This window comes from Mustela nigripes, chromosome 2 (assembly GCF_022355385.1).
Source record: "Mustela nigripes isolate SB6536 chromosome 2, MUSNIG.SB6536, whole genome shotgun sequence".
In the NCBI taxonomy this organism is placed as follows: domain Eukaryota; kingdom Metazoa; phylum Chordata; class Mammalia; order Carnivora; family Mustelidae; genus Mustela; species Mustela nigripes.
The window spans coordinates 87,367,094-87,391,251 of record NC_081558.1 but is presented as its reverse complement, the minus strand read 5'-3'; the positions used below and the strand labels follow the sequence as shown (position 1 = coordinate 87,391,251).

General features: G+C 39.6%; 1 protein-coding gene across 1 annotated transcript in view; it reads right to left on the bottom strand.

Moving 5' to 3' along the window:
* Nucleotides 1-24,158, bottom strand: part of LOC132010492 (collagen alpha-4(VI) chain-like) — a 90,949-nt gene that overhangs the window by 28,088 nt on the left and 38,703 nt on the right. Inside the window, 11 exon segments of the mRNA XM_059388327.1 lie at nucleotides 796-858; nucleotides 2,164-2,226; nucleotides 2,332-2,367; nucleotides 7,164-7,214; nucleotides 9,437-9,499; nucleotides 10,046-10,108; nucleotides 11,178-11,240; nucleotides 13,033-13,095; nucleotides 19,460-19,513; nucleotides 21,796-21,840; nucleotides 23,411-23,437. Coding sequence (XP_059244310.1) covers nucleotides 796-858; nucleotides 2,164-2,226; nucleotides 2,332-2,367; nucleotides 7,164-7,214; nucleotides 9,437-9,499; nucleotides 10,046-10,108; nucleotides 11,178-11,240; nucleotides 13,033-13,095; nucleotides 19,460-19,513; nucleotides 21,796-21,840; nucleotides 23,411-23,437 — 591 coding nt within the window.

The following is a 24,158-nucleotide window of genomic DNA, read 5'->3' as shown; positions in this document are numbered from 1 at the left end:
AAGCCATCCCTGGAATCCTTCAGAACAGATAGTCCTGACTGAGGTACTCTGGGAGTCTAGAGATCCTTGTTTTTATTTAGATTCTACAAGCTAGTGATTTGTCAGCTCAGGTAGGTCACAATAATCTTTTCAGCCTTTGTTTTCTCGTCTGTAAAATAGGTGTGTGCATCATTCTGCTTCCAAGATTTTTGCTTCCATGACTTTGTGGCTCCTCTACAGTAAATCCTAAATGCAGTGAAACCACCAGGTTCAGCCCCTGGCTCACTCACTCTACCATCTCCTGTGAAAAGACTGCCTAGCCTCATGGGACAAGGGGTAGTGCAAAATGACAAGAGCCCCAAAGTCTTTCCCTTCATACCAAATGACCTCCCAGGGAATTTAAAAAAAAAAAAAAAAATTGTGGACTTGCAACATTGTCTGTTTAGTTCAGATTATATAAATGTCACATTTTGTTAGGATTTCCTTCCAGTGTTTACACAAATGTTTTTGCTCATCTTGTTTATATTGATAAACTCAGTCTCCACTGAGTTTATGTATTATGTATTTAGACAGGTTTATAAATCTCCAGCTGCTCTAATATCTTCCCGATGTTCAAGTAAACAATATACATTGAATAAGTATACTGTGTAAGGACTTGAAGCTAATGTCTCCAAAAGCAAACTTGGTTCATTCCCTATACAGATCCTCTAGGGCCTCCCAAATGTTCATTTCTTCATTCATTCAGATGGCTCTTAGCAGATCCTTATTCACTTTTACACAAAGGTTGAAAATAAAAGAAAGAAGAATCTATGTTACCACTGGTCCTGGAGGGCCTTGGTCACCTGGAGTTCCAATAAGTCCAGGAAAGCCAGCATTACCCTAAAAATAGCCAAACCAAAGGAATAAGCTTCTCCTCTTGAATACAACTCGGTTAAAACCATCAGACCCACTTTGAGATACTAAGCTGTCATTCTTTCTAAGCTCCAATGAGTCCGCTAGGGACTAGTTAGGTTTATGAACTGTATCAATGGAGTGAGATGCCAAAGTAGAAAGGGAGGCAGTCTCCTTCGGGAGCCATCTAAACTGCCCCCTACAGACCTAACCTCAGCCAACATGTGGACATACACACAGACACACACTTTCAAACCCGGCCTTAAAGGATGGCTCAGTAGTCAATTTAGATTCCAAGTCATATAATTAAAAGAATATAGGAAATACACCCTGAGGACCTGACATCAAGAGAAAGACATCAAAGAGAAAATTTCTTGCACCACCTTCTGGTCTTTAGAGTCTGATAAAAGGTCTATGCTGACCATGGTTTACTGATCATCTTACAGGTATCTGAAACGACATAGCAGTATCAGCATGTAGGTAATGCTTTGTTCTTTTTTATTTGAAACCAGAGACATCAGTTATTTGAAATCAGAGACATCATAGAGCAGGGCAATATTAGCCAGCAGCAAACCACATTAGGCATAGATTAGTTTTTTCCTTTGTGCCCTTGCCAGTGTATGAAAATACCAATTATTGAGTGCCTAGATAATAAATATTCTCTTTCCTCTTTTCTGCACCAAATACTAGTCCATGTCTTTCCCGGAAGGCCTTGTTCTCTAATGTCTATCAGCTAAAAACTGTCAAGGTTTTAGATATTCACAGGCTCTTTCCAAAAAGAGCTGCCAGTGATTGTAGCTTTTTGAGACTGAACCTTTGGAACCCGAGGGAATGGATTTTAAATGGTGGACTCCACAAAGCACAGTGAAGACATGGCTCAAAGTCCACCAGGATGGCAGCCACGTTCCTGAGAGTCCAGTCCTAAATTAGCTAAGACAAAGTTAAGGCTTGAAGGAATCTGACAGAAATAGCGATGTTTGCTCTGCCGCTAAAACAATACCCTCCCAAGTGATTTCCAGACTTACCATAGATATAGATATTGTGTAACTGAAACTCCAACTTGGATTTTCTTTTATTACACTTTGATGAGCTGCATTTGCATTCACAAGATCAATGAGAGTGGTATTAATTCGGGGGCAGGGGGAGTGGGGTGGCCAGAGAAAGGTGTGGAATGTTTCCTGAGAAGGACAAGAGCTTCCTGCTGAGAAGTCCATTAACCCAATAGAAATTCTCCCATGAGTAGTGTCATGATATGTGCAGTTATAGATCTTGGGAAATTCCTTTGATTCTTACCCTCCGCCCTCTGATTCCCTTTGCTCCCTTCTCTCCTCGGTGGCCTGAGTCACCATCTTCCCCCTTCACAGAATCAAAAGCAAAGCCTTGAGTTGGAAAAAAAAATAGCTACAAACAAATGACACATGCTGCATACCAGTTGCCAGACGCAGAAAGATAACTTCTTACTTGTGCACCAGGAGAGCCAGGAAATCCAGGTTCACCCTAGTGTCAGAAATGAGATAAGGTTTTGTTTAATGTCATATGATTGAGTCTTTCTTTGACATTCCTCAGGGAATAAGAAGAAACTATAATTTTGAGAAAATAGACTCAAAACAGGTGCCAGGAAAAACAATGATAGTAACGGTTGTTATCTTGAGCCACTCCCAAGTGACCATATTTTATTTCTATAATTTGATGTGAAATAACTGGCAAATGATCTTTACCAATCTTCCCCTTCCTTCTTTGCCAGACAGAAAGGGAACTATGGGACTATGTATTACATATTGTGTAACAGAATTTCCTTCTTAAGCATTTTTATCCAGTGGTCTAAATAACCAGAGGTCTGATCCAACATAAACCAAAGGGAAGGGTACCAAACTGGCTGCCGGAAAGCAGGTGGTCATTGTCAGATCAAAGGCACACTACAAAGCAACTGTTCATTCAACAAGTATTTAGTTAGCACCTGCTACATGCCAGGCACCTTTCTAGCCACTGGGAATTGAGCAGTGAACAGAACAAAGATCCTGCTATCGTGGAACTTACCTGCTAGTGAGGAAGAAATGTATGTCAGGGAGAGATGAATGCTATTCTAGAAAGAGGATTAACAGATAAAGAATGACATGGATAGATTTGGTCAGGGGGTAACTATTTTATACAAAGTGGTCAGACAAAGCCTTTTGGTAATGGCCACATTTGGGCAAAGACCAGCATAACTTGAGGAAGCCAGCCAAACAGGTATCTGGGAGACGTGTGTGTGTGTGAAAGATGAGTGTGTGAAGAACCCTGAGGCAAGAATATGAATGTGTGCTGTGTTTGAGGAACCCTGCCCCAGAATGGCAGGAGGGGAGCAGGAGGAGAGGATGTCAGGGAGTTCACAGAAGGACCAGATGTATAGAGTCTTGTAGGCCATGTTAACAGTGGGCTAATTCTGAATGACACCAGGAGCTGAAGCTGGGCTTTGAATAAAGGAATGACATGGTCTGATTATCCATTTAAAAGATGAGTGTGGGGGTGCCTGACTGGCTCAATTAGTAGAGCACGTGACTCTTGTTCTCAGGGTTGCAAGTTCGAGCCCCATGTTTGGTGTAGACTTTACTTGAAAATAAAATCTTTTAAAAAATAAATATAGAATAAAATAAAATAGGGCTCTGGCTGCTGCTCAGAGGACTAACTAGATTAGGCAAGAGTGGAAACAAGAAGGCCAGTCAGGTGGCTTGATCCAGAGGGTGGCAGTGGCAGGGGCGAGAAGTGATGAAATGCTAGATGTATCTGGAAGGTACACTCACAGTATTTGATGATGAGGTAAATACAGTAGTTGAGAGACAGACATTTATTAAAGATGGAGCAAGTATCTTCCTTGCACAACTGGCAGATGGGAGGCTGTACTCCCTGAGACGGGGAAGGCTAGAGGAGGGGCAGTTTGTCAGGGGAATCAGTTTTGACTGACCAGATATTTGATGATATTAAAAGATTATTGTTAATTCTTAGGTTGATAATGGTACTGTGGTTATATTTATAAAGAATCTTTTAGAGATGCAACTTGAAATATCTACTCATGGAATATATGATATCTGGGATTGCTTCAAAATAACTGGGGGAAGGATACAGGTGTGGTGGGGTACATATAAAACAAAATAAAACTGGTCAAGGGTTTTTCATTGCTTGAGTTAAGTGATGGGTACCTGGGGAGAGGTGTCATTGTATTAGTTTTGCCACCTGTATCTATGTTTGAATTTTTCCATAATCAAAGGTTAACAAACAAAAGAAGAAGAAAAATGAAGGAAGAGGGGAATGGAAGAGGAGGAGGAGGAGGAGAAAAAGGAGAAGGTGGTGGAGGAGAAGAAGGAGGGAAAGGAGGAGGGGGGGGAGAGAAGGTTGTTTCGTTACATGCCAGTTTTAAGGTGGAAACATGTTTAGAGTTTAAGACACTGGTCCAAACTGGAGAAGTGCACGGAGATTAGAGAATAGATTAAGGATACCTGATGCCGTGAAACTGGATAAGGTCACCTGAGAAGAAAGTAAAGAGGAGCACAACAGAAGTATAAGGAACAAAAAGAGCAAAGGAAAAAAGAGACAGACAGGCAGAGAGAAACCAAGAAACAGACTCTTAACTATAGAGAAAAAACTGATGGTTACCAGAGGAGAGGTGGGGGAAGGGATGGGGGAAATAGGTGATGGCGGTTAAGGAGGGCACCTGTGATGAGCACTGGGCGTTGTATGGAAGTGTTGATCACTATACCGTACACCTGAAACTAATACTACACTCTACGTTAACTATACACTCTACGTTAACTGAAAAACTTAATAAAAAAATTTAAAAATTAAAATTAAAAAAAAGAAAAGTATAAGGATAGAGTCCTGAGTCTTCTAATATTTAGAGGCCAAGAACATTCAAAAGAAACTAAAAACAAGAAGATAGCAAAAACCAGGGAATTGGTATGTTCTGGGAGATGAGAGAGGAAAGGTTTAAAGAAGAAGGCCATGATCACCTTTGTCAAATGCTGCTGAGACTTGGAGTATGATGCGGACAGAGAACTGACCACTGGATTTAGCACCATGGGTTTTACCTTGACTAAAGCAGATGTCATTGAGTGGGCAGGGGTCAGGGGGTGAAGGTTCAACTGTCATCCGTTCCAAAGAACCAGAGGACAGAAAGTGGAGTTTCTCAACCATGGCACTACTAATATTTTGGACCTGAGGATTCTTCTTTGCTGTGAGGGGCTGTCCTGTGTATTACAGGAAGAAAAATAGTACTTCTGGTCTCCATCCACTAGGTGCCCTTTGCATCTCCTCCCCCAGTTGTGACAACCCAAACATCTCCAGACATTACCAAATATGCCCTGGAGGGTAAAATCACCATTGGGTAAAAACCACAGATATACACCTAATCCATCAAAGAATTTTGCCAGAGAGAAGGGGGACAGTGGTACTATGTAGTTAAGTGAGGGTTTTTTATGTTTGTTTTTTTAGATGGGCTATATTCACACTTCTTTGTATACTGACAGGAATGATCTATGGAGAGGGAAGAAAATTTGATGATGAAGACGAGAAAAGACCCAGGACCTTAACAAAGCAAAAAGGGAATGGAATCCAGCCCAAGAGAGATGCGATCAGTCTTAGATGAGGGCACGGACTCTTATCTATAGCAGTAGGAGGGAAGACAGGGTACAGAGGCAAGTCAGTTGGCCTATGTCATGGCGGATGTAGGTAGATGTTTTCTGTTCATTTCTCCTACTTATTTCATGAAACAAGAAGCACAACTGTCTGCTGAAATTTGGAAGGGAAAGCAGGTCTTGGAAGTCTGAGGGAAGGGGAGAAGATATGAAACAGTCAATTCAGAGAGGAGAGTGAATAGATGAGGGGAAGATAGCCAGCCAGTCAGCCAAGCAGCAATGAGGACTGTTTAAAACGAAGCCATTAAGTCTTGCCAGGAAAAACCCACGAAATAAAATAAAATAAAATAGGGCTCTGGCTGCAGCTCAGAACTGTTCCACAGTGTTCCACAGTGTTAACCACACTACAATAAGGAGAGGCTGCCCTTGGATTTAGTGCAGAGCTGGTATGTGGCTTAAAATATGGGCATTTGAATTCTACCTAGAATTCCCCATCTATGCAAAGTCCCCACTAGCGAAGAAAGACAGGATGTGCCAGGATGGGGATCCAATGGCATAGCTTCTACACTCAGATCTGTCTCTAACCATGTGTGACTGTGATGTGTGGCCAGCTGTGTGACCATCAACACATTACATCACTTCTTTGAATCTCAATTTTCTTATCTGTGAATCAAAAGGGCCGAACTAGATGATCACCGAGGTCTCCATTTTTCATTATTGCACAGATATTTACTAAAAGTTTACTATGTTTTGGGAATTTATGCCCATTAATTATATTCAGGGCATTTTTCTGGTCAATAAAATAGCAGCAGTGCCATCAAGGGAAATAAGAGAATTGCAGAGAAGCCAGCCCAGGGTTAAGTAGCTGGGCATCTCTAAACATCCCAGTGATTTCTTATGTTGTGATGCAATAAATGGTAACTCACAGACCAAAGCACCAGAATAACTGTAACTATTGACATTTGATGAGTTGAAAGCTTCATGTGAGTTTCATTCTTCAAAACCTCTGTCAGTAACCCTTCAACTACAACATGCTAAAATACCATCTTCTTTGGGAGTAGAAATATTCAAACATATTTACTGAGTCCCTACTCTGTGCCAGGCTCATTCCAGCAATACAAAACTGAATAAGATGCAGTCTACTGTCAAATTCACAAACTTGTCAAATACGTAAGGATAAATTATAATACAACCTCAATGGAAAGGGACTACTGTAGAAATATGACTAACACACCTTAGGAACACAGAGCATAGGACAACCAAATCTGTCCATGGAAATCCAAGAAGGCTTCCACAAAGAGAAGTTGATATTTGAGTTGGTCTGAGAAAATGAGGAAAAATTGTCAAAAGGAGGGAGATGGGTAGGGACATCTCAAATAAAGGCAAGAGTGTTTGCTGAGGCGAGGAGTTGGGGAGGTTCCTGGCTCAGGTGGGACCATGTGGCACAGGTGGAAGATGAGAAAAAGAGTTTGATTTTTTAAAAAAGGCAGTGACAAAAAATCAGCTTTTTTTTTTTTTTTTTTTTTTTTTTTTTTTTTTAAGGAGGGAACTCTGGCAGCTACAACATGTCATAAACAGCGTTCAGAAACCATGTCTGGCATACCACTTAGAATAAGACTTACCATCCATCTAATAAAATAAAAACTATAGTCCTTCATTTGGAATACTTCATAACTTAAGCCTCACCTTTTTCCCTTTTCTTCCTGGATGTCCATATCCATCTGGACCTAAAAGACCCTAAGAAAATGACACAAGATGAACAGTAGAGTTATCCATACCAGTGCTTGGTTAATTATGTTATCTGAACCCTTGGATTAATCAGGAGAGGAAGGAAGTGGTCAAAGCAGACAGGCTGCTAGAGGCTTATCTTATCTCATAGGATAAACTCTAAGCTACCTTTACAGGATAAGGAGAGGATAAGGGCTTAAAATTTTTAAAGAGCAAGGTATAGCAGTTTGAGGGGTTTTTTGTTCTGTTCTGTTTTGTTTTGTTTTCAGTTTTTAACTTGTTCAGCAAGATTCTATGCCTCACCAAGATGATACCATAGTTGCAAGGAGCCATATCACCATTAAAAAATCCCCGTTGGGCTTTTCTTGCAGGACAGAGTAACAATGGCAGAAACTCCAGAACTTGGTATAAATCTCTAGAGATAAAGACAGACCTTAGGAAAAAAGATTGGGATAGAGGAAATGAAGTTGAGTGAATCAGTGCACAGAACGTAAACCAAGACAGACCTGAATTTTCATTCCATTTCCCAATTGGTTGTACGAGGGGCATTAGGCAAGTTAGTCAACCTAAATTTCAGCTTCCTCACCCATTAAATGGGGTAAAACACCATGTACACAGCATGGTTGCTGGGAAGATTGAGTGAGATTATGCATGGAAAGCACTTCGCACGATGCCAGCTCAGAGAGAGCAGTCATTACTCTGCTGCTGATGGTGCAGCAGTGATGATGCTTGCAGGGGAGCAGTAATGAGGGTGGAGGTAGAGGCAATGGTGGTGGTGGTAGAGGTGATGGTGGAGGTGGTGATGGCAGAGGTGGTGGTAGTGGTGGTGATGGTGATTTTGGTCACAGTGATGGTGTTGTTGGTGGAGACAGTGACAGTCAAGGTGGAGGTGATGGTGAGGCTAGCAATTATGACTATGTTGATGATACTACTGGGATCTTAGCATCTGTACACGGTGTGCTTCCTATATTAAGGAGTGAATTCAGAACCTTTAGGTGCTTTTTTGCTCAAGGGACAAGAACTGCACCTAAACCAAGTAGTCAACTGCAAAGGACAATTTTAAATTTTAAGCCACAACGATCATTCTTATGGCCTAAGGAGGAAAGTTTGAAATGTTAGAAAATGAAAAAGAGTAAGATAAAAAAGATTGCCAAAGATGAATTATTGGGAGACCAAAAGAATGCAAATGAGATTCATTTGCGGTTTTCCCATCTTCTTTCCATTGAAGGACACACAGAGCTTCAGGCATTTACAACTCCAGAGACCCAAACTGTCTATTTTGGAGATATCTGCCTCTGACTATCCTGAAATGACACCTTCCAGAAAGGCACTGCTCCCCAGCTTTGTCTGTCCCAGGGAGAGATCAGTAGGAACAAACTTTGCATTATTTTAAATCAGGATATTTTCACAAAGTTAAACAGTGTTAACTTCATCATCCGGATTGAGTGTAGATGCAGAACACTACTTGTCTCAGATTCTGGTCGACAGTAACCCTGTTCTTTCCCTTTCCACATTTAAATTTCTCAGCCTGCTTTTTTTCTCCACCTCTGGCTAACCAATGCAATTTCAGTACTGAGTGCAAAACAACAGCAGGTTTTGCCCATTGCTCATAAAAGGAATTTCAGAAACAAATCGAAGCTGCAGGGAAGACAACATTTTTCCATATCATAAAGCTCTTTCCCATAAAATGGTGACTTGAAAATAGCCATAAAATAATTAACTTTTTCTCATGTTTAGAAGGATGACTAAGGAAGGTCTAAATGCATAGCCCTGTCTCTGGTAGTTTTACCTATTGAAGTAAACCTCTAACAATTGTTGGTTTCCAAGGGTTATTTCTGTGCTCTGAGCAATTGAGCCCATGTACTTATAAGTTTGCATTCTGATTGCCTGTCTTATTTGTTTCCCTGGAAAAGGGGTTTCATAAAACATGTCCGTATTCCAGAAAGTTTCACATGCTTGTAAAACAGCTTTGTCAAACAGAAGACACTCACTGGCACGTCCCTCTTCAACAGCATGGGAGAAGGCAAAATAAATCCCGAGATGACTGTGGGTTCTTTATTTGTAGGAAGAGTTTGAGAATCTTTGACTCTTTAGATTCACAACAGTTCTGCGGATCAGATCATATTTGTGTCCCAAATATTCATCAAGAATATGAGAATTTGGTGGGCAACGAGAACAAATAAGAAACAAGAAAGTGAATCAAGAGTCCAAAACAGAAAAAGCAGACTTACAGGTTGTCCTCTTAGTCCTTGTGGACCCCGGGGGCCTGTGGCTCCTACATCACCAACTTCCCCCTTTTGCAATAAAAAGTAAACATGAAGTTAATTTTCTCCTGTGAGTTCATGCAATCTTATGTCATTCTCCTTAGAGATTCTACAGTCACACTTTTCAGGTCCTATTGGCATCACCGTTTGGTCCAAGGTAAGTCTCTTCCTCTAGACTTTGTTACATACAGATAATAACAAATAGAGCAGAGATTTTGGCACTGAAAATTAGCAAAACCAGGTATGAAGCACCAGGAACAGAATTTTGTATTATTCTGATTTTTCGAGGTGTAAATGTGAGAATCTGTATTTGTACTGAATCCATATATGTATCTTTTTATTGATATGTCTTTGCCTACTGATATAGGTGGCCAACTATCCATCCATCTTTCTATATGTCAGTCTATATGTCTTTTCTTCCCTGTATCCATCTGTCCATCTATAAGGTAATGGCCAGTCAATACCACCACCAACCATATCAGAAACTCCTGTTGGAAATGATCAGGTAAGGAGAGATTTGAATAAGAAAACCCAAGTTGCAATTAAAAAAAAAAAAATGTGTTTTTTGACATTTACCTTCCTTCCTGTTGGTCCAGCTTTTCCTTTGGAACCAATTGGCCCGGGAGGCCCAGGAATCCCCTGCAATAAGATCAGGACTAAAATCACCTCAAGGCACAATGTTAACTGTCTGGCTCTCTTGCTGTTATTGAAATAGTCTGGAACTGGTCCTAAATCACGAATCACCTTTAATGTTTTATACAATTAATTGTATCCTTCAACAGACAAAATGCTTCCTATGCACATTTAATCTCTGGGTGGCAGGGTGGGGGGGGGGGGGGAGGAGGGAGGCATTCTGGGTAAGAGGTCACGTCTCCCAAGTACTGAGCACTGAAGCAATGATCTGGTTGCTAGAGGGGAAAACACCATTTGATTAGGAGATCCAGAAGACAAACACCTGGACTTTCACCCACTGAAAACCGAAAATATTATCAAATGAAAATGAAAACAATAAGATGGGTTTACAGGACTAGACTCTTCCTGCTCAACATAGAGTCAGAACAGACCTAGAACATAGGCCATCCTGGAGATGTGAGTTTGAAATCTCCAGATCAAGATGCTTCTGCCTAACTTAGATCACGCTGCTCAGTGTTGAAGCCCAGACGCTCCCGTCATTAGAAGCCACTCCTCATCACCTGCCTCAATGAGGTCTAACCCTTCTATGAACTGCTGGGATCCTGGGTTAGGAGTAGAAGGGACGCCAGAGGGAACCAAGCTGGGAGCCACTTCAGCCACTTCCTATCCAGATGACAAATCATTCTCAATCCCTTTGAGCCTCAGTCACCTCATCTGTAAGACTGGGATGGCAATGCTTCCTTTTATGTTTATAAGCAGTAAATTAGTCTTTGATGCCCCTTTTACGGTTTTATTTTTTGTCACGCTATAGGTAAGGCACTATGAGCTTGGGTTAAACACCCTTGGGGCTCCGACCCAATCTCGTTGATCACTATATTCCCACAATACCTAGAGAAGGGGGTACACCCAGTGATCAAACTAGCTATTTCTAGAAACCCCTGATACCCACAAATCCCAGGGCAAAGAGTGTAGCTTTACGTTATTCCTTGGGAACACTCGGGTATCTGAATGCTGTGGCCACTGTTAACATTGTTAATGAGCAGCTCTGCTGCACCTTTTAGAGCTTCCAACTTACCTCAGCACCGGGTAATCCTCTTTGTCCAGAATTTCCTGGTATTCCTTGTCTTCCTCTCAGTCCCTAGTCCCAAAATGAAATTAAAGTTCAACCAATGTTTATGGAGCTATTTATTTCCCATGTAATCCCAAAGTCACCTTAGTCAACAATGAGAGCACAAATCAGGGTACTTGATTTGTGGGTCCTGACCCATCACTAATGTATTTATCACACTCCACTCAGCAGCATCTGCAAGGGAGCCCCCCAGGCTCTTTCTACCAGAAACACCGGATGTGAGCCTTTTCCATCTGTACCTATAATAACCACCTCCGCAGCTGAGTCCAGTGAGCCCTAAAATTTCAGAACACTGCTTTTATATTTTAATACGCCCAACTAATTTTAAATCCTGAAAGGGGAAAGAGAGGAGCTGCTAAGATACTGATCTCCTTTGAAAATTCAACCTTTGCTTTATATATCCAAGGGCTGAGGACTGGAGAACGTATTTTGATTTTATCAAGAACCAAGAGTACAGCTGCTTGTTCACAATAGTACAATAGCCTAATCTCACTGGGCACGTTGCTGGGGAGGTACTCATTTTCTCCCTGACCTATTTAACTTTACTGATTTCAACACTCATTTTTTTTTCCAGCTTTTCTGAGAAATGCTTTCCTGTTAGAAGCATGGATCGTGGCTTCTATACCTTCTATATTCCTGCGTGAGGCATTGTAATCACCCATTTAAATAGAGCATCATACTCACATCCCAGTGGGTGGTGAAAGTAAGGAGAGGTTTTTATTGATTATCTTGCTCATGGTTCATAACACAGCCCTTTTGCTCCCCTTGCACTCAGCGGTATGATAAAGTGAATACAAAAGAGAAAACCACAACGCCACAGTGGCAGGGGGTCCAAATTTGAATTAAGCCAGCGATCAAAAGAAAGGGAAAAATCCATCTCTCCGTTGTTTCTCCCTATGTTCAGACACTATTTTCTATCATAAAATAAATACAATCTCTAATTACACTTCGATCACCCTTTTCATTCTTTCATACCTTTGTCAAGTCAAAAAACAACAGAAACCTTTCAAAATGATCGCGTGACGCTCATAGACTTTTTAAAGTTATGGAGAATGATTCAATGTGTTAGTAAGAGTTGTTGTTTTAAAGTTCTTCCATTTAATACTTGGAAACAATTTGGCCTTTAAAAAAAAAAAAGAGGTAGGACATGTTCCAGAAGAATTTACAGAATGACAGATTTGGGTTATACTTTGAAGATTCCAAAAGAACTGGTTGGAAGTTCAAATATCCAGTTATCACTGAATAGTTAGAACACCCCACTTGAGGACAAGTCCCTTCCTTGCCTTAATATTCTGAACATCCCAAGCCTATTAGCAAATTGCCCTATGTATAACAGATACTCAATAAACGCTTTACTGATTTTTCATGCCAAATTTGAATACTTTGAAGACACAGTTTCAGAGGCAGTAATTAAGAGCATAGATTTTATAACTAGCCTGCCTGAGTTTGAATCCCATCTTTATATTCAGTAGTTGTGTGAGCTTGGCCAATTTACCTAACTTCTCCATCCCCCCCTCCATTTCTCTCTGTAAAATAAGGATAATAACCTTCCGTTAAAGGTTAAATGTGTTAATACTAGTGCTTAGGGCCATATTTAAGACGTAATAAGAACTTAGTAAATATTAGTTATTGGAGTTTAACTTGCCCAGGAGAGAGACTCTACAGTTTGCTTTGGAAGGCCCTGGAAAAGAGATATCCAAGGCCATTCTGATATATGTTAAGTCCCTATCCAAGAATCTGTTTTGTTTGATAATTTCAAACAAATATCCTTTAGCACTAAAAACAAGTTCACTGATACAACCTGTGAGCCTGGGTATCCAAGCTCTCCTTGGTAACCCTGTTCACCAGGTTCTCCACGCACACCCTGTCAAAATAAGCAAAACTGAGTGAGTTCACCAGGCACTAATAATGTTTGTTTTGAAGGCAGCCTTTCCTGCAAGATGTCACTTGAAAGCCACAAGAGAAAAGAAAGGGGGAAAAAAAAGGTTTTGATTGTCTGTGCTCCGTTCTCTTGGGATTGGAGAGGATATGGGAAGAAGGGCCTCTACTTATGTTGGAAAACCAGATTCTTACTGTCTTTCCCAGTCTTTGCATGTCTCCTTCCAATATCTTGGCTGGTGATAAAAGCAAAAATATTTTGTTTAAATAACCCAAGCTCCCACTTAACAACAGGTTCGTAAAAAGCCCATTCATTCCTTTTAAGTGATATGGGCTAAATGCTCCCTGGTGTTAAGGACCCTTAGCCCTTGTGAAGAAACTCAGAAGGTTGAGCACAGCAACAGGCATGACATTCTGGCAGAAATGGCAGAAAACTGGCTTTTTTTTAAAAAAAGATTTTACTTAATTTGAGAGAGAGAGAGAAGGAGCAGGGGGAGGGGCAGAAGCGGAGGGAGAAGCAGACTTCCTGCTGAGGAGGGAACCTACATGGGGCTGAATCTCAGGACTCTGGGATTCTGAGCTGAACCAAAGGCAGATGCTCAACTGACTGAGCCACCCAGGGTGCCCCCAGAAAACTGGCTTTAAAGCCCTACAGATTCAGGGCGCCTGGGTGGCTCAGTCCTGGGATAAAACCAGCATCAGTCTCTGCTCAGCAGAGAGCCTGTTTCTCCCTTTGCCACTCACCCCTCTTGTGCTCTCTCTCTTGTCTCTCTCTCTCTTTTAAATAACAAATAAATAAAATCTTAAAAAAAAAAAATCCTACAGGTTCTTACAACATTAAGCTGGCTCTCTAGGCAAAAGGTGAGATGTTAACATGATTCATCTAATAACTGATTAATTTCACCCTCAAATTAATATTTTCACTTCTACAGAGAAGATACCTTTTGTAAGATTGAGGATAATACCCATTTTGTGAATTATTCTGTCTTCTTTTTCATGTTGTTCAGGTGTCGAGAAGGTTACTATTTATTCATGGATTTGCAAAGAGAAAAAAAACCTTGAACTCAGAATTAATCACTACATGGATCAATTCCTCATGCTTCTGAAGTTTTTAAAACTATTCAGGTAAATGGGAAGCACTTCTCTCAATTATTACTGCTGTATTATTCTGGTCTTTAGCAGTTGATTTCTAGATTTATAAACATAATTTTTTTTATTTTTTATAAACATTTTATTTATTTATTTGCCAGACAAATATCACAAGTGGGGGAGTGGGGAAGCAGGCTCCCTGCTGAGCAGAGAGCCCGACTGGGAGCTCGATCCCAGGACCCTGTGATCATGACCTGAACCAAAGGCAGAGGCTTTAACCACTGAGCCACCCATGTGCCCCAACTTTTTTATTTTTTAATTTAAATTCAATTAGCCAATATATAGTACATCATTGTTTTCAGATGTAAAGTTAAAAAAAAAAATCATTAGTTGCCTATAACACCCAGTGTTCATCACATCACGTGCCCTCCTTAATGCCTATCATCCAATTACCTCGTCCCCCCACCCACCTCCCCTCTAGCAACCTTCGTTTTGTATATTTTAAAGGCACGTAGCTAGAAATTTTGAGATAGGTTGTGAAATGTTTGCCTATCACGTTACTGCCATTGACAGTGCAACATTCAGAAAACAATTTGACTCTATGCCGCAAAATTCAGACTCTTTTATTGTACCTCCATGTCTATACATTTATATTAAGGAAATCATTTCAGCAAAGCAAAAGCAAGAACAAAACAAAAACCCTATAATACAGTTTTTCTTTACATCACTGACTATGATATCTAACATAATAGAAATTACCTAAATGCTCAACATAAGAATTGTTTAGCAAATCACTATTCTTCTACAGAGAATGCTATAATATATTAAACTGATAATAGGAAGATTTGGAAACAGAAAAGCAGACTATAAAATAGTATACCCATGATAATAACTCTTTATTATCTATCTAGTACAGGAAACACACAAACATGAAAATAAATTGCTGGAGGCTAGTGGGTTTATGGACATATAAAAAACAAATTATATTCTTAATTTTATCATAATTAACAAGTTCAAGTTTTTCCTTATTGCCAAAATAACCTCTGCATTGATTTGTTTGCCATAATACAATGTTTTCTATAAAAAATATTATTTAGAATTCCAGTTTATTATGTATCTTGTAGATGCCAGCATCTCTAATTTTATAGACCGTAATGAACCACCTTTTTCCATATCCAAGGGATGCTGTGATTTGGAATTCAGCACCTCTGTACACTGTACTCTTCCAATAGTACTTGCCCATCTTTAGCAAGCTGCAGCCTCAAAACATAAATGCATCTATATGACCAGTGTTCCAACACTGGGTTAACTAGCAAACTACTGACGTGTTGAATAACTCCACTTCACCTTGGAGTCTGCAAATGGTTGGGATTTTATCTCTTATTTTTAAAAAATTTTTAAAAGCAAAGGAAAAAGAACAAAGACAGGGATTCATCAAGATTACAATGTGCTAAATGGAGAGGCTTTCTATGAAAGGCAGCAGTTTGCACACATTTTTCTCTGCTCCCCAAATGAGAGGTTGCTGTTTTACAATTTGTCCCTATAAGACAACAGTACAGAGGCCCAGAGAAAAATGGATCTGAATTAGAGCAGGAAGACAGAGGGCCCAGGAAGGAGGAAATCCAAGAGAAATAAATCCCACATGTTTAAATATATTGGGAAGTTCTCAGTTTTCTCAAAGAGCTTTAAAATTAACTGGTAATCGACACGTAGAACACAAAGCAAATAAGAAGAGAGGCTGGCTCAAGGAAAACAGGTTACATAGCTGCAAATAATATTTTCCCAGCCATATGAACAATCAGCCGACTTGACCAAAAGTGGAGAAGTTAAGCATACGGCAAGGATGAGCTGGAGACAAGTATATGGAGAAGGAAACACAGAGTTTAAGAACAATGTTTCTCCCCCATAATCAGAAATCGAGAGAAAAATATCCCAAATTGAAAACCAAGAAACCGCAAAATAAGTATGTTGTTTAGAAAAACAGCAATAGAAAACCATAAGAGACTCTTGATCTCAGGAAACAAACTGAGGGTTGCTGGAGGGGAGGGGTGGGAGCGATGGGGTTGCTGGGGGATGGACATTGGGGAGGGTATGTTCTACGGTGAGTGCTGTGAATTGTGTGAGATTGATGATTCATAGACCTGTACCCCTGGAACAAATAATACATTATATGTTAATAAAAAAATATAGAGTGGAAAAAAGACAGTCTCTTCAATAAATGGTGCTGGGAAAACTGGGCAGCTATATGTAGAAGAATGAAACTCGACCATTCTCTTACACTGTACACAAAGATAAACTCAAAATGGATAAAAGACCTCAACATGAGACAAGAATCCATCAGAATCCTAGAGAACATAGACAGTAATCTCTTCGATATCAGCCACAGCAACTTCTTTCAAGATAGGTCTCCAAAGGCAAAGGAAACAAAAGCGAAAATAAACTTTGGGGACTTGATCAAAATCAAAAGCTTCTGCACAGCAAAGGAAACAGTCAAGAAAACAAAGAGGCAACCCATGGAATGGGAGAAGATATTTGCAAATGACAGTACAGACAAAAGGTTGATATCCAGGATCTATAAAGAACTCCTCAAACTCAACACACACAAAACAGACAATCATATCAAAAAATGGGCAGAAGATATGAACAGACACTTCTCCAATAAAGACATACAAATGGCTATCAGACACATGAAAAAATGTTCATCATCACTAGCCATCAGAGAGATTCAAATTAAAACCACATTGAGATACCACCTTACACCAGTTGGAATGGCCAAAATTAGCAAGACAGGAAACAACATGTGTTGGAGGGGATGTGGAGAAAAGGGAACCCTCTTACACTGTTGGTGGGAATGCAAGTTGGTGCAGCCACTTTGGAGAACCGTGTGGAGATTCCTCAAGAAATTAAAAATAGAGCTTCCCTATGACCCTGCCATTGTACCACTGGGTATTTACCCCAAAGATACAGATGTAGTGAAAAGAAGGGCCATCTGTACCCCAATGTTTATAGCAGCAATGGCCATGGTCGCCAAACTGTGGAAAGAACTAAGATGCCCTTCAACGGACGAATGGATAAGGAAGATGTGGTCCATAGACACTATGGAGTATTATGCCTCCATCAGAAAGGATGAATACCTAACTTTTGTAGCAACATGGACGGGACTGTAAGAGATTATGCTGAGTGAAATAAGTCAAGCAGAGAAAGCCAATTATCATATGGTTTCACTTATTTGTGGAGCATAACAAATAGCATGGAGGACAAGGGGAGATAGAGAGGAGAAGGGAATTGAGGGAAATTGGAAGGTGGGGGTGAACCATGAAAGACTATGGACTCTGAAAAACAATCTGAGGGTTTTGAAGGGGTGGGGGGTGGGAGGTTGGGGGGATCCAGGTGGTGGGTATTGGAGAGGGCATGGATTGCATGGAGCACTGGGTGTGGTGCAAAAATAATGAATACTGTTAAGCTGAAAAAATAAAAAATTTTAAAAAAACTAAATGCATATAGAAGACAAAAAAAAAATCCTACTGTTTTATGGTGACATAACATAATTTTTTAAAAAGTACCATTAATGGTACCCCCTCTGTGTAGTAGTTCCTGCAGAGTTGGGAAGAGCCCCCACCCTAGGAAGCTTTTTCAAGCTGTGTTATATGCCTTGGTCTAGAGGGTCTATGCCACACTCTGACCCTAATGAAATGGGACTCATCTCTGAGATCTGGTTCTCAGACACGCAGGGAATGGAATGTTCTCTACACTCTAAAAAAAAAAAAAAAAAGCCCCTTCTTATTGTTACTTGTAACTCTACCTTATCTCTTTTCTCACCTGATATAATGATAAAAGGGAGTTACTTAATTCTAAATTCCAACCCTGCTATCCAATTTACCAGCTAGGCAAATTTCTTCAACTTCTCTAAGATTCCATTTTGTGAAACATATGTACCCATTCTATCGGGTTGCAATGGAAACTAAATGGAATAATCGATTAAAATGCTGAGTACAGAGCCTGGCATTTGGTTCTTATTATGATATGCCTAACTTTCTAAGTGTTTTGCTGGATACCTTCTACAAGTTAGAAGCCCTTAACATCCATTTATTGAATTTAACTGAATTGGATGGAAACTGAAGGCTCTCCAGTCTTGAAAGTTCAAGTGGGGTATCCCCCACCTTCTCCAAAATCTAATCCCCAAATTGCAGCTTATCAATTAAGCTTCCCTCAATAAAGAACCATTTCTTGGGGTGCCTGGGCGGCTCAGTGGGTTAAGCCTCTTCCTTCAGCTCAGGTCATGATCTCGGGGTCCTGGGATCAAGCCCTGCATCATGCTCTCTGCCTAGCAGGTAGCTTGCTTCCTCCTTTCTGCCCGCCTCTCTGCCTACCTATGATCTCTCTCTCTGTCAAATAAATAAAAGTAAAAATTAAAAAAAAAAAAAAAAAACATTTCTTGTGACTCCCTGTGTTACTTATCAGGAAATCAGTCCTCATCTTGGGGTAAAAGCATTACTCTAATGCCATGAGGGGTACACGAAAACATAACTCCACCCCTTATCTAATCCAGTCAATCAACAGAAGCTGAGTATAATAGTCCTGAGATGGATTCCTCTGGCTGGATTCCATAATTGCTTAGTAATATCTGCCATGGGCACAGGAAGGTAGAGCTGTGGTACACACACCAGGCATCTGCCTTCCCTTACATAGAAATATAATGTGGGAAAGATGTAGAGAAGGGAGAGGGCACTACAGACAGATATGGTCAAGAAGGGGGTATGATGAGGAGGAAAGAGAGGAGTTGGAAATTGGAGGGAAAGTGATATTCAAATAAACACTGGAAATGGAATCTTGAAAAGTCACTCGGGGATGGGGTACCTAGCATGAGTTAAGACACAGAGGTGGGCATGTACGAGGGTTCTCAGGGGACAATGAATAGTACAATCTTATTGGAAAGGACACTTTTGGACTGACAGTAGTGAAGGATGTGGCTGACAGGGCTTGGGTGTGAGACTAATCACTGGTGACAGGGAGCCTTGCAAAGCCCATGAGGGCATGGTGATTACTGTTCCAAGGGTTAAGGACGCCAGTTTCCATCATTCATTTCACTAGCAGCATAAGAGGGTCTTCACTAAAGATTCCAAAGAGCTAATATTTATTGCCCTTTAACTCCCAATCTAGAACTTGAACCACTAGAGGATTATTTCCCAGAACTTAAAAATAAACTGTCAAGGTCAGTTTATGCAGTAGAAATATGAGAGAAGAATATCTTCATACTTTACCCGATTTCCCCTATTTCCTTTTTCTCCAGATGACCCTGGGGCTCCACGATTACCCTAGAAAAAGAAAAATAAGTACACAAAAAAGCTTTGTATATCAAGTCACACCAGAAACTTTTTTCACATAGTTTCACATTCTATCCAAGAGCGGAAAATTTCTTTACCATCCAACTTGTACGTGACAGACTAAATGCCCTGAATAATCATTCCTTTGAAAATAATATAAATTCCAGATAACCAAGTTTAAGATACTCCACATATGTTCATGAGCTGGTAAAAAAACAAAAAAACAAAAAAACAAGAGAAATCCTTAGAGTTCAGAGTAAAGAGAAAGCAATCATCCAGAGAATCGTGATTGGCTGTCCTTAGGAATTCTGATCACTCCATGAGTGCAGTGTGAAAAACCAAATCTCATCATTTATTTTGAAGTGATCTCAACAGGACGTGTCACCACATATGAGACAGAAGCAAACAACCTCAGTGCAGAACTTAATGACATCTCACAGATGAAGTTCATTTAAAAATGAACTTAAATCAAAAGTCATCAAAAAAGGAAAAAATAAAGAAAAAGAAGGAAAAAAAGGAAAAGAGAGAAAAAAGAAAATCAAATCAATCTATCCATCAAAATTCACAACACATGTGAGGGAGACACCATGAGAGAGAAGCCAGCAGAAACAACAGGCAACAAAATCAGACTTGTAATGACTACAGCTATTGGAATTATCATATGCAGAATATAAAATAAGTATATTTCATTCATTTAAATAGGTTTAAAAAAAAAGAATGAGTAAAATAATAAGCAACTGTTAAAAAAGAGACCAAGCAGAATTGAGAAAGAATCAAATAGAACTTCTTAAAGTGAAAATCAGAATAACTGAAATTAAAAATCCAGTTGACAGGTTAAATGGTATATTAAACACAAGTGACATAAGAATTAATGAACTTGAAACTGGAGAAAGTACTCCAAATGCAGTACAGAAAGACAAACAGAAAATATGAAAGAGGTTAAGAGACATTGCAGATAGCACAAGTTCTCACAGATTTCTAATTAGACTTCCATAAAGAGATAATAGAGAAAATGGGAAGGGTAAACATTTCAAAATGAGAATTTGCTAAGGAGTCTCCAAAACTGACTGAAGGCACAAATGCTCAAATTCAAAAGCCTAACGAGCTCCAAACAGGATAAATAAAAAAGGGACCCACACCTGGACACAACATATTAAAGCCACAGAAAACTAGAAAGAAAGGGAAATTTTTAAAGCAGCATGACAATATCTTTTTAAGATTGCTGACAAAAGTAACAACAAAGAATTTGATGGATAACTTATTTTTTTTGAGATTTTTTTTATATTTATTTGACAGACAGAGATCCCAAGTAGGCAGAGAAGCAGGCAGAGAGAGAGGAGGAAGTAGGCTCTCTGACATGGGGCTCAATCCCAGGACCCTGGGATCATGACCTGAGCTGAAGGCAGAGGCTTCAACCCACTGAGCCACCCAGGAGCTTCTTAAGCTGGAAGGATAAGATGGATAACTTCTTAAACAGTGCTAGTAAGAGACAGAAGACAATAGAAGCCAGAAGACTATGAAATTCCATTTTCTAAGTGCTGAAAGAAAATCATTATTTCCCCAAGATCTCTTTCAAGAAAAATGGTAAAATAAAGAAATTTTCAGAAAAACCAAAACCAAAGGAGTTTATAAACTCCATTAAAGGAAATTCTAAAAGTTGTACCTGGAGGAAAAGAAACAAGATCTTTCATGTTCCTTTGAAGGCATACGGGGAAAGTAACAAATATGAGGGTAGAGCTGGATAAGCAATGATTAAGTAAAGCAATAAAAATAACAATATCTAATTGATAGAATTTAACAAAAATAAATGGGAATAAGATACTGGACTAGGCGCCTGGGTGGCTTAGTGGGTTAAGCCTCTGCCTTCAATTCAGGTCATGATCTCAGGGTCCTGGGATCGAGCCCTGCATCAAGGTCTCTGCTTGGCAGGGAGCCTGCTTTCTCCCCTCTCTCTCTCTCTCTCTCTGCCTACTTGTGATCTCTCTCTGTCAAATAAATAAATATTTTATTTTAAAAAAATATACTGAACTATAACATGTTATTATGGGAGACAATTGATTAGAGCTATGTTTCTAGGGTCCTTATATTTTGAGGATAAGGGCAAGTAATAGATTAGACACTGTTGAATATGCATGCTAACATTTCTAGACTATGTATAAAATATACATATAAGTATAAAATACAGTATAGTGTTTTATATTTTAAAGTATAAATACAGAGCATAAATACCAAACTAATAGAGGAGGAACATAGAAATGAGAAACTTTCTATACCTGTTCTCCAACAAAGCCGTCAACACCTTCATCACCAGGGCTTCCCTGTGGAGCAAAGGAAGATGAAACTGTTAGGGAAAAGAGGACCAGGTGTACGTGCTTACTGCTTTGATGTTAACTTCCTTGCTAATGTTTGTTTTAGTTGGGAGGAGAATCTAGACCTTCTGAAATGGTGTTTATATACTGCATTCATATATTAAAAAACAATGATCATTTTCATTCCAAAAATAGTCCCTAGTGTTATACACTGTTTTTTCCTGACCATTTTAATTTCCAAAGAAAAAGATAAGAAACTCAAATCTAAAGGATAGAAAGACTTATTTTTCAACTTTTGCACTGGGAACAAGTCTTTCACAAGACTGAATGAAACATTTCCCACTGGTTCTCTGCAAGTTAAAGGTGGTTCTTTGGTCATTGGCATTTTTAATATAAAAAGACTGGCAAATATGTCTGAATGAATTTACATAATGGAAACTCAGAAGATCTCTCAGATTAAGGAAGAATTAGATGGGACTATATCCATATGTATGTATTTGGGGAGACTTACCATAAGAAAACTCCTTAAGAATGGAAAACCTGAAACTAACTAAATAAGAGTAAAAACTGGCCCCTGCAGAGTGCCATATCATCAAATATTCCATCACTTCCAACTCATGGCCCTTTGTTTTATCAACAATCTCAGAATGACAGTTGTATTTATTATATCGGCACCTGGGTGGCTCAGTCAGTGAAGTGTCTGCCTTCAGGTATGGTCATGATCCCAGGGTCCTGCTTAGTGGGGAGTCTGGTTCTCCCTCTGCCCCTCCTGCTCATGCTCTCTCTCTCTCCCTCTTGTTCTCTCTCAAATAAATAAAAATAAAAATTTTTAAACATATTTCTTATAAAGCATCTTTTGAAAAAGAATGTCCAGAGTTTTGCAAGCCAAATAAAATGCATATTACATGTGTGAAATAGTTGATTTACTCCTACTATCTGTACAAGGAAGTCAAGTTTCAGGCACTTTTTTTAAACCAAAGGACAGCTGAGTTAGTGCATGAAAATAAGCACACCAAACTCTCAGACTACAATTATGTGATATATTTGCTACAGGCCATATGGATGAATCAGTGGCTCCAGGAGACATGAGTAAAGAAGCTCAATCAGCCCTTGTCTGTCTTGTTCATCACTTTGTAGTCAGTCCAAGGATAATGTGGGGAACAGAGTTAGTACCTACAAAAATATCTTTCGAGTGCATGAATGAACAAATTAGTACTTTGCCTCTGAATCTGAATGTAAAGTCGTTATCCTACTGTGCCATCTCCTTTCCTATCAACTCGTACTGGCCTCCATCTCCCATTTGACTACCAATCCCTGAATTCAGGACGCACTCTTCAAGAGCATCATGTGACAGATATGTTGGCTCAATTACTACAGATAAGTATACATTTTCATATATGTCCCTGCTTTATACCATTCATGAACATGGCAGTTTGGCTATTAAGATCATCCCACATATCCCCTTGTCAAAAAATTTTAAGTCCCACCTCACGTACACAAAGGAAAAGCAAGTGGACTCCAGACTGTTTCCCAAAGAAATTGCTCTCTAGCTTAAACAAGAGGAAGGACCGTCACCTACCTTCTCTCCTGAAAATCCTCTTGCTCCCTAAAGTTAGAAAGTAATAAAAAGAATTGAGCTTGAATAAGATTTTTAAACCTTTGTTTCACTTAGGAAACCACATATTCCTGAATTCCAAGAAAATGCAATGAGTAGACAGAAATGAAGATTTCCTCTTCAGCAACTATAATGACCATCACAGCACTCTGATTATTACCACTCCCCTTTGCCTGTGACTTGGAGAAATTCATACCACTAACTCCTCACATAGTAGGGGTGAGCAGGAAATGGCAATGACCTGCCACTTATTGATAGCACAATCATATGTTTTCAAACAAAAATGAGAATACACTGGCTAGGAAGCTTAAGAAGCTTAAGAAGTCTCCCAGGAACAATAAGAAAAATTAATTGAAGTGTAACTAATTAGAGGTACAAAATGTGGTGGCTATGGTCAGACAAACTCTCTATAGGACTCAGAGATTATAGAGAAAATTTACTAGCCTTATTAAAGGAGATTCTCTAATCCTGGAAGGTTAAGAGACATTTATGAAACTACCAAAAAAGTAGCCCCACCCTTTAGTTCTTTAGGCTTTGAAATTTCAGTATTTTCAAAGCCCCTTCCAACTGCCAGAGCTATGACTTGTCCTGAGGGCGTTTTCTGGTACCAGAGCCTATCCACATGCAATGCAGCTCAGGAGTGCCGAGGAATTAATACCCACTGGGAGCAGCTTGCAAATAATACCTGATAGAATTTGGGGTATAAGTACCT